Source organism: Festucalex cinctus, chromosome 6 (genome assembly GCF_051991245.1).
Source record: "Festucalex cinctus isolate MCC-2025b chromosome 6, RoL_Fcin_1.0, whole genome shotgun sequence".
Taxonomy (NCBI): domain Eukaryota; kingdom Metazoa; phylum Chordata; class Actinopteri; order Syngnathiformes; family Syngnathidae; genus Festucalex; species Festucalex cinctus.
This window is the reverse complement of record NC_135416.1, coordinates 12,147,009-12,166,514: the sequence shown is the minus strand read 5'-3', so window position 1 is coordinate 12,166,514 and position 19,506 is coordinate 12,147,009. Positions and strand designations below refer to the sequence as shown.

Here is a 19,506-nt window from a genome sequence, read left to right as displayed (position 1 = left end):
TACAATGTGCCTGCGTGTCCACCTCTTGGCCACATGCTTAACGTTTGCCGCCATGACAATGGCAGCCATGTGACCGTGTGGAAGTTCACAATAAGGAAAACATTATTTATTCTATACAAAGTATAGTTAAGTACAAGTTTTTCATAATTAGCATCTTGACCTACAAAACTGACATGTCAGAGATGCGATGCAACTTCTCCAATTTGATGTAAACAGGAGCCAACATTTGTGCAACTTTGACAGTTAATTCTATTTATTGGTCTAGGCAAAAAGCAAATAATGTAGAATAAAAAATGAAATGCATCCTTCTTGCAAGTGGACATGTGTCAGTATGTCCCATTGAAAGTCACACAGCATTGCACAATGGCCTGTTTTTGTTTATTGTTTATAGTGGTTACTTCCTTGCTGTTACTTTGAGCTCACACCATTTTTCTTCATCAGCTTTTTGATTTACTTTTACAGTAGGGTTGCCTCCTTTCTCATCCCGCTTACCTTGCAAGATCTCAACATAACATCACACCCAGCGACTTATTTTATTGACTACGAGCAACTTCCTTGTCACTTGTCAACCTACGTGAGCAGCCGTGGTCCAACAATGGCAAAGATGCCGTTTGCTGCATTTCGTGTAAGAATTGAGAATTATTTTACGGGACATAACAATTTAGCCCAAAATACGAGGCGTCACGGATAATACGGGACAGTTGGCAACCCTATATTACAGTTTCACGGCATACAAAAGTTGCCACAGCACATTACTGTGGATATAATCCAATTGAACCTAATTGGCTAGGAAATTACCATTTATTTACTATGAATAATGACCCTTTGTACATCTATCAATGGCAGCTGCATGTAGGGACAAGTGCAACAATAAAATGCTCTTCCACCTATAGATGCCAGATAACCTTTTGTATCTGCTCGTTGCTATTCCGACCAGGAAATAACTTTTTGTTCAGCTAAACAGGCTAAGATTCCACGCTATATTTAGAAGTGAACTAAATTTGTGCCCATCCAACTTCTGTAGACAGAATGGGGATGCATCAGTGTTCCACATTTTCCGTTTCCATTTGATTTCCAAAGCTTTCATTTGAATTCTCTCACAAGCTTGCACTTCGAAATAATTATTGCTGCTGTGACATGAATGGTAACCTGGAAAAAGGTAAAGGGCGAGCTCATGTTCTCAAATCATCTCAGTCAAAAACAAGACACAGGCTGATTATACATGTATCTCTATTCCAACGGCACGTGCGCATCAATGAATCTTACGCAAGGACAACATGTTAACTAGCAGTTCGGGCATGTGAGACATTGCAACTTCTGGCAAGTATGAGGAAACATGCGCTTACGCAGCCGTGGTGAAACGCCCTGGGTGACGCGTGCACACACACTTAACTGCCAAGACTTAACATTTCTTTTCATCATCACCTCAAGGCCAACATCAATCATGCATCCAAGCTGAAATATGTTCACACATTTGTCATTTGCAACCCACAAAAGACTACTTTCATGTGCTGTGCATTGACTACCAACTAACTTTAATTCACTCTAAAAGCAGTTGGGTCAAAAAATAACTCCATTTGGGTTAAGAATGGAACAACCCAACTACTTAACCCAAAAAGTTGGGTCAAATTAATTGAATAACCCATAAAAGCAACCCAATATTGGTGGGCTGTTTTGTGGCTTATTCATTCAATTTGACCCAATTCTTTGGGTTGTTCAATCCACAAAATAGCCCAATATTTTGGGTTGTTTTGTGGGTTATTCATTTGACCCAACTGTTTGGATTAATTAAATAATCTGAATGAATTGGGTCAAAACTGAACCGACCCAACAGTTTGAGTGATTTTACCCATAAAGTTGGGTCAAATGAAATGAACAACCCACAAAGCAATCCCAATTGTTGGGGGCTGTTTTGTGGCTTATTCATTATTTGCACTCAACTTTTTGGGTTAATTGAATAACCCAAGTGAATTGGGTCAAAAAGTGGGATCAAATTAAACAACCCACAAAGCAACCCAATTCTTTGGTTTATTTAGTCCACAAAACAACTCTTTGGGTTGTCTTGTGGGTTATTCATTTGACCCAACGTTTTGGGGGTTAATAAAAATTGTGTAAAAAATGGAACCACCCAACTTTTTTTTTTTTACCCAAAAGCTGTGTCGAAGTAAATGAATAACCCAGAAAGCAACCCAATTCTATGGGTTGTTTTGTGGATTAAAGCGTGACTCGCAGGCGTAGTTGTGAATGTGGCCCCGGTATGAAGAATTTTGGGCTTTTTATGTGCTATTTCACAACCAAAGTGTAATCGCAGCTCAGCATATCAGAACTGTCGCACAGTTAGTTCAAGGGAACGTGGAACTTCAAATGTTTAAGTTTCTATCGTACAGGTGTGTTTTGTTGACTTTCTGCTTTCCAAGTTTTGACCACAACTACAGAACCTTTGAGTTTGGCGTTTTGTTTACTGAGACTATCAGTTGCTTGACTACTGTTGCAAAAATTTTGGATTGCACAATGAACTGAATCAACGTTAAAAGGTTTTCTAGGAAGCTTTGATCATGTTACTTGGAATTTTTTATTTAAATTATTTTTTTTTCTTTTCAGTTTGTTCTTCTTTTGCAATTGTAAGTGCTTATGTTCCGTTTAGAATGCACAGTATCAACCTAACATGGCTTGGGCTCTACTTGATGAGGGAAAAAACAAAACAATTGAGGACAACAACGCTCATTTGTATTTGCCTCTACTTTATTGGAGAAGAGACGGAGGGGAGCAAGAAAACTACACTGAGCAAGATTTTCGTCATGGCTTCAATGATGTCTAGTGATGCACTTCAACTCAGCCATTAGTCCTGCCTCCCTCCAAATGTAAGAGCAACATTTGAGAGCAGAGAAGGGCTTGATTTTTATTACCTTTTTAAAGCTTTTTGAATAAAGCCAGTTTGGCAATGCTAAGTCAAGACATTAATTTTCACTTTTTGAAAATAATAATTGATTGATTTTTTGTGAGGCTTATGAGCACTTGGTTAGCAGCTGTGTCTGTTTTGAAAAGTTAACTAGAAATCAAATTCAGTTGAATGTTACCCCCAAATTCTAACAATGCCAGTTATATTGTTTTCGCTTGCTGGTTGAGTTGCACGACACTTAACAGAGACAACCTGCTCTGACATGTTTTTTTTTTTTTTTTTTTTTTTGGGCCCCACCCTTTAACCACGAGGAATTCCTGGAAACAAGTATACGTTTGTTCTTTAAATGCTGTGTGTCATACAGTTATATATCCAATGATGATATGAAGTAAATGGTGTTTAGTGACTCGGCGTGTTTAGACAAGAGGGAGACAAACACCATCTTTAAGCATGTGCGACACCTGTGAGAGTATTTGACACACAAGTACAAAGGAAAACGGGTTGCAGATGTGTTGAAATGATATGGAATATATTTAGGTAAAGATCGGCAGTAATAATCACTTAAAATAAAACAAAACAGGTGCATGGGATAAAATAAGTTTACAGTGTAACTCCAACTGATTGTTGCAACCAGTGCACAAACGCATTCGCATACATGGCTTGAAGCTGCATGTCTGGTAGAAGGAATACAGTGTCACCAATACAGTAAAGGTTCATACTCAAGAGGTCATTAAAAGTTTGTTTTAAAAGTCTTTGACTGGAAGGCACATCTACAGACTTTTGTTCGTCTTGTAACACAAATTAAATATGAAATGCATGAGCCACCCTCATTTAGCCTGTGTCTTTCTGAACTTTCCAAAGTTTACTAGTGAAATTTATTTCCTCAGGCATACGCACACTCTTTGAGAACAAATCGCTGCACGGTGTGCTGGCTTCGTGTAGCCTGCCACAGACACAAGTCCAAGTGCTAAGTGCCTTCTTTGGGACAGGCTGGTCAAAACACATGCTTGTTTATCACACAAGGAGTTTGGAAAACATTCTCCTGTCACTGTCCTTTAATTAAAGAGCTGAAACAAAGGACGTAAGAATCACGTCTCCCCTTCCCCATTGACTACCTTCAACATGTCCAACGTTTGATCATCCTGACCTGCTTGTGTAACCACCGCTGCGACTCGGGCTTCGTGCAATTCCACATCGGCCGTGGGAAGCCTGTGGCCATCAGCGGCCATTGGTATGCCCAGGCTGGCGAGCAGCTTCTGGAGACGCGTGGCCGTGCTCGCCAACTGCTGCTTCTCCAGCTCCAGGGAAGAAACCTGTTCCTTGAGCTTGCTCTCCGACTCCACCAGAGCTGACACTCGACTCTCTAGGCTGCACACCCGAGCGTACGACAACTGGGTGGGAAAGAAGGGGGAATGGAAAATACAGTAATTATGTTAACTCATTTGCTCCCAAAAATGTATAAAACCGTTCTAATTTAAATACTGCCATACTCCCAAAGACGTATTTATATATTGTTTTTTTTTTTTAAATGCTAGAGCATACAGAAGGCTTTGATGCAGCCTCTGAAATGAAGAAAATGCTTGAAGCAATGGTGGTTATTACGAAAACGGCCAGCAGGTGGCAGCAGAGTATAAGAGATCAACCAGGGCCATGTTGCAAAAAGCTCCTTTCCCAGTGTTTTAAACAGATTTGTGAATAATGATGAAACTTATCTATATTCTAACGCTAATTGCAGCAAAACGGAAACAGAAATATACACAGTATATATTTTTTCCTGATGAAACGAGACTCTAATCTTTCTTTTGGTAGGTTCAATGTTTTGATAGCAATAGAACACAATATTCTGAGGGCCTTGCAAAATCAGTCAAAATCCAGTAAAAGTGCCGGGAGCGAAGGTTATTGCTTCAGTGAAAATGGCTGGGAGTGAATCAGTTAAGTATGCAAAAAAAAAAAAAGGGGAAAAAAAAGCGGAAAAAAGTTACATTAATAAATCAGCAAATTTCCTCTTTGCACATTGCACCAGTAAAATTAAAAATGTATTCTCAAATTTTAGGGGCAAAATGAACAGTCTGGAGTAATTTCACATTATACAACCTCAAAATTTTACTTGGCACTGTTCTTTTCTTTTCAGTAAAGTTCTACATCAATAGTTTGTTGACATTTTAGGAAATGAAGGACAAGCGCAAACCTAACAGTAGAGAAACGCTAAATGAATATTCTCTGAATGGACCTGCAGCTCCTCGAGGAGATCAAGGTTCTGCTGCCTCAGGCTCTGATTGGTCCTCTCCAGTTGTGCAGCGCGCTGGCGTTGGTTGAGGGTCGGAGGCGTGTCCAGGAGTTCATCCTGCAGGACGTGGTACTCCACCTCATACGCCTGAAGCTGCTTGGACAAATCCATCTCACAAACCTGCAATCAGGCACAAAAAAAAAATGTTTCAGAGGTTGTATGGACTGCTAATGTTAGCTGCTAGTTATAACCGCTGATTGGCTAGCATCCATACACGTCAGGTTCATTTGTATACTGTACCGTACCCTTTTTTCTAACCGTGGACGTTGACGATAGTATGACCTCCAATACTGTCAATTTAATTTACGCATAAACTGCGACTGACTTTTTGGGTTCCACGATTATTTCAAATGCTTTGCTTTAACTACTTTGTCACTCCAGCACCACCCTTGAAACTCACTTTCTGTTTAGTGTGTGAGGAAATGTGAGTCACCCATCAGACTACCTATAGTGAACATGACATGACCAGATGGTACTGGGGGAAATTACCTGCAAGCTACTGCATGACTCACTTGCCACCTGATTTAAATTATAGCCAATCCATACTTCCGGAGCTACCTGATAACATCTTTGACTCATACAAAGGTACAAATTACCATCACGCTGAGTTTTAGTCAAAATAATGACACAAGGAGGAAAAATCATGACTAAGGGGGTATCTGATGAGTCATTCAAGACTTTTAAGAGTCTGACGCTGTCTTTTTCTAGCTCACTACTAATGTCAATGCAGGAGACTAAATGATCTCCACCCATCAGCAGCTTACGTCGCAAGATGCTGTTTTGTCATGATGTAATTTTGCTGGCAAGAAATGTGAACTCACACCTGTGAATTCAACCACAGGGAGTGCAAGCATTGCTTCAGTACCAGTAAATTTAACACAAAAGAAAAATGCATACACAATTACATTACCTAATACATGCCCACTGAATCTTATTAATTCCAAACTAGTGGTGTTTCTTTGAAAGGAAATAAAATACATAAAAGGAAATTTGACCAGGTCATATGGGCACAACACAATTCAGAGTCTGTTGAGTCTACATCTCTTAAGTGTATAATTAGATGACTACGACTTAAATAGACACTACACTAGTCAAGATATTTGTCACAGCTCTTCTTGTCACATTTGCCCTCGTCTCACTCTGAGTTGCCTGTGACCAAATTGTCAAATGTGACTCAAAACAGAAGGAGTGTGATAAAAACAATAAGAGTGTAACCAAGGTTCTGGAGGACACCTGATTGTAGTTTTGTTTGAGCTTAAAGTCGTTCTAATGTTATGTATTTTATGATTGATGAATGATTAAAAAATGTTATGCAGTGTCCGTTATCTCCGCATTCTGATTTTCACAGAAAAAAAAATGAAATGAGAAGACAAAATTGTAAGCCAAGCAGCTAAACAAGAGTTAGGGTATGTTTTAATTAACATTTATGATTAACCCGACAAAACCTTTTTAAATAGCAGTTAAAACTGTAGGTGTCCCAATTACAGTTGTTTTTTTCCCCCCTTAAGATGTTTCCCATGAGAAACCTCTCATCAGTGTCAACACATCTGGCCGAGATATTAGCTTTTGGCCCTAGAGTGACTTCCTGGCCCCGGGGGTTAAAAGGCAGTACTGCCACACCCAGACAGGCTAGATGTAAGTAAAGTAAGGTGTGCTTATTCACCTGAAGCAAGGAATTCACAAAAAAAATAAAAATAAAAAATAGAAAGAGTGCTTTTTCCAATATTTAGGACCTCCTTTGGAATTGTTACATTTGACCAATAAAGCAAAGAAGTGGATGTTGTGCAAAAAGCAGCCTGTCCACGGATGGGTGGAAGTGGCTTTGAGGCCACAGCAAGTTCATACAAGCCTGCGCGAGTTTCTCACAGCTGAGCGACCACACCAAGTGCTCACACTTGAAAGTTGAGCCACCGCTGTCAACATGGCCTCACATAAACACTCATTCTTCATGCAAAGGAGGCACCCGTCACTACGGTAACCAAGAAATTGGAGGAGAAGCTTGTGGCGGCGTCCTCCACATGTTCACTTCGGCCGAAATATTTTAAGCTTGCAGACACGCAGCTGTTAACAAATTCATCACCAGCTCAATAATTGCTCAATGACGCGAGTCGAGAAACGATGAAGGAGTGATTGCTTTCATCGCACTCACCTGATTGATGGTTTTCTCCATCTGCACCAGGCCCAGTTTGGGCAGTGTGGTCTTGATGAAGTCCACGATGGACTCCAGGCTGTCATGTTGCAAGATCAGAGGCTTGTGGCTCCCCAGGAGACTCAGGGCCACCTTGAAGAGGACCTCTGGCCCCTGGAGGAACAACATATCTAACAAAAGGAAAGAAAACACAAAATGTCAAAACACGACCAGTCAAATGTAATGTTTGCACAACATTGGCCGACCAGCGGAGACGCAGGAGCTAAATTTGAAACAATGGATTCAATGGCGTCAATAACTTGTTTTAGCACAGATGAAAACTTGTGGCATGATATGGTTAGCCAGAGTAGGTGTGTGAATGCATGCTTTGAATGTATGAGGGTGTGGTGACTGTTACATGAGAACATACAACCATTTAAAGGAAATGGGAGTGGAGGCATCGAGCCCAATATACAAAAACCAACACACGCACATGCACGCACACACACAAGTACACAGTCACGCTGAGATGAGCTCTAGGAGACACAAAGTCTCGATCAGTAACTCAGCACCGTGTCAGAAATCGGGCGTGAAAAAATTGGAGATGAAGTAACAAGGGAAAGTACAGACAGGACACAGGAGTGTGGGTGTCAACATGCAACACTGTGGCACATACATTACATTACATTACATATATTTAAAAAAAAGACCGGGATGCAAATGACCTGCAGTTGAATGAATTGATGGCTTGGCATGGGGAAACAGTACGGATAGATTTAATTCAGTGTCTTCCATTTATTTCAAATCAATATATAAATTTGAAAAGGTCTCCAAGTTAAGTAGTTTTAACCACCTGTGTGTAATTCTACAGGTCATAGTAAGAAATTGAAAAAGTTTTTTTGTTTTTTGTTTTTTTAATTTATTTTTTTAAAAAGTTTTTTTAATTTAATTTTAATTTAATTCGTGGCAATAGATCCCCTAAATATAAAGAAACAAAATTAGCATAAAATCCTGTGAACACACTTCCCGCTCAAACCCACTCACCCTTATAAATCTTTTTTTTTTTCCTCTGTATTTGTGTATAATATGGTCCCCTGATTTGCTAGCATCTTTTATCAAAGTGAAATATAGATGAATAAAAACTGAAAACACACCATACAAACATACCATTAAAGTTTTAAATCCAAGTTCAAAATTATGCTCTTTTCCCATATCTTTGATTCAGGTCTGTCAAAGTATTTTAAAATTGGTTTTCAAAAATATTGTTATTGCACCGCATGCTATTTTAGTAAGCTTTTTTTTTTTTTGCTTTGCTTTTCATTTAAATCTTTTATATTTATATATGTACTTTTAATTACAGAATGTGAAGCATATGGAGTAACGTTGTATATCAGTGGTGTCCAAACTCGGTCCTGTTTTGGAGTTTTCCCTGCTCCAATGCACCTGTTTCCAATGAACAGGGTCATTATCAGGCTTATGTAGAGCTTGCTGATGAGCTTCAGGTGCGTTGAAGTAGGCAAACATCCAAAACCTGCAGGACACCGGCCCTCGCGGACCGAGTTTGGACACCACTGTTGTATATAAAATGCGCTAGAAATCAGTCATCTTCTCATTCTTTTTTTAATAAGGAGACTTCAAAAAACCTAACATGCATGTTTTGTGGAGTTTGAGGAAGTCTGAGCACCCAGACAAAAAAAACAAAAAAAAAACCCAAAAAAACAGCAAACTCCACACAAGGACCTGAGCCAATATTCAATCCTCAGACATGTTGACGGTGACATACACGAAAGATGAATAAATCTCACCAAAGACTCGGGCCACGAATCCGAGAGGGAAGTGTGAGGCGAAGGCGGTGAGGAACCACGGAGTGGCGTACAAGCTGGGCCCGATCTCCTGTTCCTCCAGGTGGATGTAGAGATCCCGGTGATAGTCATGGAGTAGACGTGACAACTGGTACATCTGAATCTTGTGGGACACACACATGAAATACAGGTTGAACACATTGCTGTCGCTTTGCTGAGATACTTTTGTTTAGCAAACTTTTATGAATGGTTGTTGTAAGGTACTGAAAGTAATGAAACAGGGGAGCACAATAATAGAAATTCAGAGTAGGTGATAGTTTGTAATAATTGTTTCCTTCCCGTTGTTAAATAAGGTAATCAAATTCTTAGAACTGCCTCTTCATAATAATTTTAAGAACACTATTAAATTATTATTATAATTTGAGAGTGCCAAACTAACAATAAAATTAAGTGACACAGCTCTCTGGCATTTGACAAGTGTTCCTGTGTTGTTGTTGGCTTTTTCAAGCCACACAAGTAAGTTATTGTCTGGCTTTACTTTATTAAAATTGTTTTTCTTTCTTCATAATTGACTACCACAATCCCTGTAATCTTAGCAACAGAATAGGCTCAATACACTTTCCTCAAAATGACTTCAAGACGGCTTGATGAGTGTGAACAAATAGTTGTAGACTGTGACCTGCAGTCACATCTTTTGCGCAATTTTATCATGACAAACACTTAAGTGATCCAGTAATCCCTTAATTACAGCAACATTAAGTAGGGATTGCTGGTGCATTTTACCTGCAGGATAATCATATCAGGCCTGTACTGTTTGCGGAGGCCGACATCATACATGAGAAATTTGAGCATGTTGAAGGCGTCTTCTTCGCCCATGTGTAACAGCAAAATTCCAGCAATGAAGGACAAGCCCTGACAGTATCCCACCTATAGGAACAATGAGATAAATGTGACATTTATGCAGATATGAGAGGAAACGTTGCTGATTCTGTTAAGAGTATAAAAGCATATTGATACCTCAGGGTCCAGCAGCGAGTAGGCCTTGAGGATATTATACAGAGACAGTTGTCCTGCCCCCAGCTGGGCTTGGAAATAGGGATGAGTGGGAAAAGTGCGACCTGAGAGAGGAGGAAAAAGTCATCATATAACACTTATGCTGCAAGACAATGTTTGTTACTTAAGATTAATGGGCGAAATACGAACATCATTTCACCTAATTTATAACTAACACCGAATCAGATACCTTTGGGTGTGTGCATGCATCACGTCCGCTAAACTGAAGGTACTCAAAGACTTTTCACTTTGCGTGATTCCACAGCATCATGCTTACAAACATGTCCATGACAACACGCATGAATGTGGCTTTGTGCGGTGTGCACGCCCTCCTTCAAAAGGCAGTTGACGTGACATGTCTTCTTTGAAAAAAAATGACAACATAATGAGGAGTGAGGATGGCTACAAGTCATCCCGAGGTGGATGTGTTGATAATTGGCAGGTGTGTGCGGTTTGAGGACTTCTCCACTTACAGTGAGACACGGCAAAACTTCGGCAAAGACAATGGCAACCGTGTGAGCGCCTATGTATGGAATGTGCTTTGGGGGCTTTTTTTTTTTTTTTTTGTGCTTGTGTCTATGCCGCGGCTCCTTCCCCTGCCTGAAGGAAAAGTGTATTGTGCATCTTGAGGTGTGTGAGGGAGGGCTGCACTTTCAGTCATAAATTGTACATCTTCCTCATGTCATCTTGCTTCCTTTAGGTCTATGTTTTGAATATTTACACAGGCTACAACTATTTTGTATCATAACAACCGTCTGATATTGAGTCATGTGCGCTACCGGGAACTGTTGCGATGCTTACTGGCGATTAAAATAAAAAACAATAGAAGACGTGGTATGTGTGTGACAGTGTAGGTGTGGAGTATATTGGGTGGGGTGCATGCCACTATGCTTGTGTGGTTTTGGGGTGGAAAGTGTGAAAGTTGAAGAGCCTTAAGACAATAACACCAATCAAAGACGTCGACATGAATATGTACAATATACTACTACTACTACTACTACTACTACTACTAACAATAATAATAATGTTATTTTTAAAGCACTTTTTAAAGTCTCAATATGTTTAAAACTGTTTGGTTAAAGCATATATATATTTATCTATAAAAGATTCTGAATGCTGATATAATTTAAAAAAATTCACCCTTTACAAACTGTACCCACAATAATAAACAATGTTAACTTAACTGCTTTGTTGTCAATCAAAGGCATGTTTATTATCTAGTTTTGGGCGTCATTAGTTGTGCATAAGAACCTGGTGCTGAAGTCATTCCAACTACGTACATATATAGTAGGGTAGAAATAGAAAATGATTTTCCATATGCTTTGCATGATTTGGTTTTCAATGACTTTTTTTTGTCAGATTTGTATCCCAGTTTTCATACATCACAAAACAAAACATGTGATTGACGCGCCATTACATTTGCTCAGGACTCAGTCTGCCTATGGTGCTTGTTGAGTGAGCATCATCCCACACATTCATCCAAAGCATTTTAAAAATTGTGTTAAAAAATATTAAATTTACAGCAAGTCATATTCCACAACGCAATCTTTGATTCGGGCAACATCGACGTAACACATCCTGTCAACAGGCAGGGATTCAAAATACAAAGGGTTATAAAAAGTGTCGACAAACTGTAATAATACACTGGTGTGCTTTTATTTTGAAGGTCTTACTTTTGACAGGATGTATTGTGCCAATGCCCCAACTGTCTTGACTGTTGCTGAACAGACCAATAGAGTTGTTGTTATTGCATTGAGTTGTCAATAAAAGCCTTTTTTGTGGAAATACACCTTGCCATCTATTGGACCACTTTTTACGCAATACCACAAAGTTAGTTAGTTATTCTGTTTTAGTCATACTACGTGGAACTGACTAATAGCGAAAACTGCTGTTCCATTTGCGTTACCCAGATCTATGAGGATGGCGTGCTGTTGCGTGGTGAGCTGTTTGAGCAGCTCCTTGTACGGCATGTCATTGGTCGGTGGCCGAGAGGGGACCGTCTGCTTGAGCAGGTACTGTTCAGAGAGAAACTTCCAGATCTCCCCTCGATGCTGCCTCGGCACCCCTGCAGGCAGGAGAGCAAGAGTTGAACTAAAATTGGATTGAAAGTTGCTTTGGTGCAGCCTGGCTTCCTTAAAAATTTAAATAAAAAATATCTGATGTCAATGAACAATGAACAATTACAATTTATTGCATTGTGACAAACAACCAGATCCACTTCGGTACTAATACAAATAGAAGCAGACAAAGGACTCCCTTTTCTTCGTACAAAACATGCCTGCTAAAAAAAAAACAAAAAAACAAAAAAACAAGCATTCAAAGGTGAAAAACGAATGGGATAAACTCAGATTCCTTTGTAGCGCTGGTGTTAACGGCCAAAGCTGATAAAACGAGAAGCTGTAGTACACAGTTCCAGTCAGGAGCATTATATATTAAACTTTGGTCAATATTTGCAGATAGCGGCAAAGCTAGCACTGATATACAAAGGCAAACACACCTTGTGCGACTGACAAATGTATGGTTTCGTGGTCAAATTTGACCTTTGCCCTTCCAGGAGTTCCCAGCATCTTCTCCCAGACCAACGTGACCTCCTTTAGACACGGAGTGATTTCCTCATAGTCCAGCTTGAGACGCTTGTTCTGCAAGTCACTCTCAGAAGCTGCGCACATCGACACACATAAAACACGTCAGTCATGTGACTTGGCAGGAACCATTTGCCTCTGTCATGCGGGATGTACATAGTGAGTATAGCCTTGAAGCTTGATTTGAATAAGAAAAAAAATGCAAATCCAAACTGCTGTATGTCAAAAAAACAAAAACCCAAATGCAACATGTTCTTATGTTGCTCATTGGTCCTAACCTCGCAATGCCGTAGGTAACAGGAGTTCAGTTGTTTTTAGGTTGGTGTTATTGTTAATTACTTCCATGCAATCACAACTCCGAAGAAATAAAACACCATCAGGAAATATTAGAGGAAAGGTTTGCCAATAACCCGGACATAGAAATGACATCTGAAGCAAGATAAGGAGCATGTTTTTTTTTCTACCACCAATGACCCTTTATTCAAAGTCAGGCTATTTTAAAAAGAAACACAACTCTTCTTACAACATCCTGCGGTGGGAATTCAACATAGACCACAGGGATAAAGTAGATAATCAATCATATCCCAATATGGGCGTTTGCAACAGGTCACAGCTTGACTGTGAGGTTTTACAGGCAAGTTGCCTTTGCAATCACTGACTGAACTATCTATCACACTCGGAAAGAAAAAAACAACAACAAATGGACAACTTGTAAGTTTCCGTTAACAGCCATGATCAAAGAAGGTGAGGGCACACCCAGAGGGCCTAATCAGTTCCTGTTTTTGACAACACCCTTCCTCTGGCTGCCTCCCCAATCTCTTAACTCGCTGCCCCATTCTTCTCTTGTCGTCGTGTTGAAACTCAACTGGCTTCTCTTGCTCAAAGTCTATTTGTCTTGTCTGTCAACTGTTTTCCCACTCTCCTTTTCTCCATCCGTGGTCTTCGCTGTGTGACCAGCTGCAACTTGGCAGATGTGCTCAGAATGACTTCATCGCTACAGGGCAGAAGAGGAGCGAAATCCAAAATGCCTTCATAACCTCCCAAGGAAAAGCAGGGATTATTAGGTGTTATTAAGAAACCAAAATGATTATAAGAGATCAACTGCACACAAAAAAATCGGCAAAAAGTGATGTGATGTCATTGGGATAACACTCCAGCTGTAATGAGCTTCATGTGGATGACAATGTTCAACTGAGACATTGTCAAATTACAGTATATAGCTATAAAGCTCATGAAATATGACACTTGTCATAATTAGGTGGGGTCAAAATTAAAGAGTTCATTTTGGAAATTAAATTAAATTAAAACTAAGATAACTTTAAGACTAAATAAAGATTGGTAAAAAAAAACAAACAGTTTGAGTCCATTCCATCAGGAAATGCTCAATGGCTGTGGCCCAGCTCGTGGTCAAGCTCAGCACATCCCTATCGCCTCTATGCCTTTCTCTGGAAAACTCCTCCCTTGATAACAGGCAAAAAGCACTGTTGACACTACACCCAGGAGCTGGCTGACACATGCAGTTGACCCATAAAAAGAGACAAGAGCAAGATAAGTTGCTGCTTTTTTAAAACGATTCAATTCGGCTCCTTGAATTCAAACCAATGTTCAGATTCAAATACGTTTTCTTACACTCCTAATTATTATTATCATTATTCCCTATGTAGGGAAATACAAACAAATCAGAAGTCCACCAGCTTCCCAAAACGTTTTGTTTTCAATTTTAAATTCTCGACTGTACTTTAGTGGTTCTGATGTCTGTCACTGGATTTAAATATTATTACACAAACTAATAAGTGGTGGAAAAATGGTTAGAAGACAGCGACAGGGAGCCATGTTCCACGCAGACACACAACTGTCATTGAGGCATTTCCCAACCTTACAGAAGGAAAAAAACACAACTAAACAAGTTGTGTTTAGTGTGTTAGCTATAGGAAAAGGCATAAAAAAAATTTTTTTTAAAAAGTGGTCAAAGATCAGGTTTGATTTTCTTACATCACTCTTACTTGACCCACATATAATATCAACACCTTGCTGAGTAGGCAATAAGGCAGTCAAGGCGTGGCGCTTACTGTAGCTGTGTTATATAAGCCAACTAGGTCAAGAAATGGGTGAGGCACTTAGCACACCCTTGGAAGTGCCAGGCGCCAAACAAGTATATAAAAAAAAAAAAACCATCTATTATTCTATAAGCTGTTTATTTGCGGTGAGTTTCAGTGGTTAATGAAAGAAATCACCAACCATGCAATTATCTTTAACAAAAAAAAAAAAAAAGACTGATTAGACTTATGTTATATATAACACAACATAATAAAAACTGTGGTATAAACTTGTGTGTGCAAATACAAGGTGGGAACATGTTTGTCTGTGTAAACTAGAGTCCGTCCAGTCACAAAGGTGGAAGCAAATGCAACCCTTCATTCATTCAACTCACCCTGTAGTTTCAGGTTCTCTCGTTCCATCCTTTGCAGGAGGATTTGTTGCAGGATGGCAGTCCTCCATAGTTCCCTCAGCTCCTCTTTGCTTCTTCTGGTTCGAGCTTCCGGGAGCGCCCTCAGGGGCAAGTCCACACTTCCTGCACCAATACCTTGGTCCCCACACGACCGACCGCCATCTAGACTGTCTCCAAGCTCTGAAAGGCACAAGATTTGACGGCATGAGATAGAACCGCAAAACAATTTAACTACAAAACAATTTTGGTGTTTGCTGTGAATAAAAAAAAAAAAAGTGCTAATTGCAAATACAATCTCTACATTAGGGGATAAACCAACTTTTCCAGAAACTTACAGCTCATAAACCAAAACCTTTGAGTTGATCATCATGATTTACAACATCATATGTTGCTTTGTGATATGGGCTTTAGGATTGTAAAGGATTTTATAATTAATAATTTATTTTAGACGATCGAAATAAACTTTTAAATTACATCGGAAATTAAATATCAATGTGCACAAAAAAAAAAAAAACACACATTTTGCCAAGCAGATAAATAAATAGAATTAAGCGGAGAATATAATGGGTAGCCACTCGTGTTGAAATGACAAGAGGAACTTGTCAACAATTGCTCTCCACTGTGTGTATGTCAGACATCTTCGAAGGGTTAGTAGTTTTATTCTTGAAAACTTTCGTAAAATAGAAGTTAACTTTCTAAACCCATGCTCGGCAGTTAGGAATACTCGTGTTAATAAAAACATCCTGTACAGTTTTATGATGCTGATAGTTTACGCCTTGTACTCATTACAGTAATTTACTTTGTACTATTTCCTAGAGGAAAAATTGTTTTGAAATTAGAATAATCTGCATCACTGAACAAATTGTGTTCCATTGTCTGTACATACAGTATACAATTTTAAACTACTCTCAGCAATAAAAAGTGATCATGAAAATAGTGATCAACAGATTGAGTAATATAAACATAAAATAAAAATACATTAAGGTGACAAATGAGAAATCATCATCACATAATAATCACAATATTGTCAAAGAATGTCTAGACACTTGGCAAGTTTTAAGAGCAACAACAAAGTCGGACAAAAAACAAACAAACAAACAAACAATACTGTATATATGTGGTTAAAGACAAAAAAATAAAATAAAATAAAAAATCATGATGACAACCCAAGTCTAATAGAAGTGCTCCTTTCATACACAAACCCCTTTTTCTCTCAAACCATGGGACACTCAAGCAAAATAAAAAATAAAGCTAAATATAGATATGTATATTTTGACACACATGGGCGCAACACTAAGAATAAAAAAAAATGTGAGACTCCACCCTAAAGTACAGGGTGGAACCCAAGCCTCAAAATACCCTGTGTTGTCTGGAAGAAGGACATCCAGTGACAGCTAGCCGGATGACACTTCACCTACATATAGTGTACATCAACACAATACACATGATAACAAAGCTGTTCTTTGTGTCACAAGTTGACGTTGATGTACACCGTCTGTCTGTGTCAGCGAGGCTTTCAAAGATGTGCTTGAAACATTCAGCATAGTCACTAAACAAACAGAAGGCTCTTAACACACGCATGCACATGTCTCACAGAGACATGCATTTGTCAGACAAACACAGACTGCTACACCACTTCAAAAAACGTCATCAGCAGTGTGTGTCACAGTAATTACACACACACACACACACACTCAAATGGCTGTCTTCATAAGACACTGATGCCACTGATGCTTCAGTCAATCACTCTGATTTGCATATCCGCATTACATACTGGACAATAAAAATCGCATCAGAAATGTTCAGAGTTTGAGTAAAGAGCGAGGAGCAAGAATTGTATTATGAACCCCCTTAAAAGGGGAAGTCGATCTTAAACATTTCTTGACAATAAATAAGTTATATGTGACCTCACTAGTCTAAACATGACATTCTGATTAATATTTCATTTGTGGAATATGAGTTATGAAGCAAAATCCAGCCGTTTTTATCCATCTGGGGGCAGCGATTTTGCCATTTGCTGTCGACTGAAGATGACATCATAGTTGCTCAGGACTCAGGCAGTAGCCAATCACGGCTCACCTGTTTTCTGAAGCTGAGCTGTGATTGGTTGTTGCCTGAGCAACTGTGATGTCATCTTCACTCGACAGCAAGTGGCAAAATGGCTGCCTTCTGATACTGATAAACTGCTGGATTTTGCTGCTTAAATCATATCCCACTAACGCAAAGTTAACCATAATACCATATTTATAGAAAATATTGCGAAGAAATTTTTTTGTGTTGACTTCCTCTAAGTTGATTATCTGTTAGGTAACCATCTACATGCTTTCAAATCTGGATGGTGCTGTGTTGATACTAAAACTAATAGCAGAAAAAAAAAAAAAGTGTGATGGGCACCACACCTTCAATAAACACTCCAACTAATAACTTCATCTTTAGGTACAAACACGCAAGCATGTAAAGTGGGTCAACAAGGCTGGCGCTTTCCTTTGACGCTGTCTTTGTGGACAGTCAACACGACCTTGAGACACCGCCGCCCTCCCTAACACACAAATACAGTGACACACCCATGAGCTCATCTACTGGATGTATGCACACGCAGAAATAAATACACACCCAATCCAAGCAGTTGATAGAAAGTCCATCACATTGAAGACTTTTCCACCTTCACACAATACTATACTAATTTGAAATTTCCACAGGTGTGCTTTTCAGGACAATGAAATGACCCCTAGTTTCTCTTTAAATGCGGTGTTGAGGCAATGTCATGTCATGTATACTGTGAGGCACCAGACAAGCTGTTCCAGTGGAGCAGGTAGAAAACACTGGCATACAAGTGAGACCACCACCCAGGTTGTTCACAAAGAGGTTAAATGTGGTGATTCTTTCTCTTCATTTTTTTGTGAAGAATTTTTTTCCCCCCAGTAAAATGAAATTTCTTAGCTTGCTGACAGTTTTGGCTATTGATCTATCATTAAAAGAAGACAAGATAAAAAGATAAAAAAAAAAATTTAACATGTCCTGTATAGATGAACAATATGACTGATTACATTTACTGTCTTTGTTAGCCAGATAAGCATTATGAGTTTTTTGGTGTCAGAGGAACATTTTTCTCAAAAGGTTCATTTTTAATTTTAGTCACGTTTTCCAACCAATGTGGCACAGTGTGACATACCAAACAAGCTCATCTGTCAACAAAATCAATGTCATATTCATATCACAAAGCTACACAGATACAGTACACACAGCACAATTATCACAACACACAATCTGAAGACTGGGCAGGCACAAGCATGAATCCCACTACTGAACAAGAAAGATTTTGAGATTAAAATTACTCAAGTTATCAGTAAAGTTTACAACCTAGAGAAATGGTTTATTAGTTAACCAATTTTATAACAGTAGGAAATAATAATAATGTACGTTATATGTTAATGACAATATGCAGACAATCTGTAATGGCTGTGACAATTATAAAATATAGACGACATCGTCTCACAACAAGGAGGCCAAAACAACTTGTACTACTCCCTTCCTCTCCTCCTACTGCATGTTAACATCATTTCAGATGAAAGAGTGACACAACATGGAGAGACTCTACTACTACATCGGTTGAAGGATGGTATGCTTTGTAGTGCTTTCAAGTGATTAAATAATCTCATTGTGATAATTATCATGTCTACTGTGTCATGAAATTGTCCAGTTCCTACGTAGACTGTGTTGTGGCAGGTGTGGCCAGGCACTTTTGTATAGTGGACATTAGTCAATGCTGGAACTGAGCTCTGCCTTTTACCAGTCTAGTGTTTTCATTTTTCATACAGTTTGTGAATTCTAGTGGCAACAGTTTCCCTTGAAGGTGTTCTGATAACGTGGTTATCTGTATGAGATTCTGAAGTCTTGTTGATGGGTCTACAGTCTCGGACAACCCATGTAGCAATTGTATCATTTCACCTACTTATTAAAACATGACTTGCTGGTGGTAGATAAAATTGACTTGAAAATGTGGAACTTCATTTCATTCATCATTTGCTCAGGATTCTTACCATTGACTTCTGTGTTTTTCTGAGGGGTTGCGACTCGGAGGAAAATCTGCTGCCTCCAGGAGTGTCGGTGACTGCGCAGAGGGCTTTCCCCAACGTCACAGTCTGCGCTTGATACATAAATAGCTGCTACATCTCTAAGAACAAGGAGAAACGATGGCCTGCTGTGAAAATACACGTACTGCACATGTACCAAACTATTTAGAAAGTACTACGAAGCAGGGATCCTCACAGACATTATTAGGTATGATATCTGATATACATGTTTA

At 39.2% G+C, this 19,506-nt stretch overlaps 1 protein-coding gene across 4 annotated transcripts in view; it reads right to left on the bottom strand.

The window, feature by feature from the left end:
- Window positions 1-3,411: 3,411 nt before the first annotated feature.
- The window catches only part of tbc1d1 (TBC1 (tre-2/USP6, BUB2, cdc16) domain family, member 1), a 37,235-nt gene continuing 21,140 nt past the window's right edge, over window positions 3,412-19,506 (bottom strand). For all 4 annotated transcript variants that reach the window (XM_077524787.1, XM_077524789.1, XM_077524790.1 and 1 more), the window contains 10 exons: window positions 19,241-19,374; window positions 15,183-15,380; window positions 12,667-12,828; window positions 12,076-12,234; window positions 10,134-10,234; window positions 9,900-10,043; window positions 9,120-9,279; window positions 7,336-7,505; window positions 5,130-5,306; window positions 3,412-4,290 (listed from right to left, as the gene is read on the bottom strand). In XM_077524787.1, coding sequence (XP_077380913.1) covers window positions 3,988-4,290; window positions 5,130-5,306; window positions 7,336-7,505; window positions 9,120-9,279; window positions 9,900-10,043; window positions 10,134-10,234; window positions 12,076-12,234; window positions 12,667-12,828; window positions 15,183-15,380; window positions 19,241-19,374 — 1,708 coding nt within the window. In that variant the 3' untranslated portion in view covers window positions 3,412-3,987. The remainder of the gene's footprint in view (window positions 4,291-5,129; window positions 5,307-7,335; window positions 7,506-9,119; window positions 9,280-9,899; window positions 10,044-10,133; window positions 10,235-12,075; window positions 12,235-12,666; window positions 12,829-15,182; window positions 15,381-19,240; window positions 19,375-19,506) is intronic.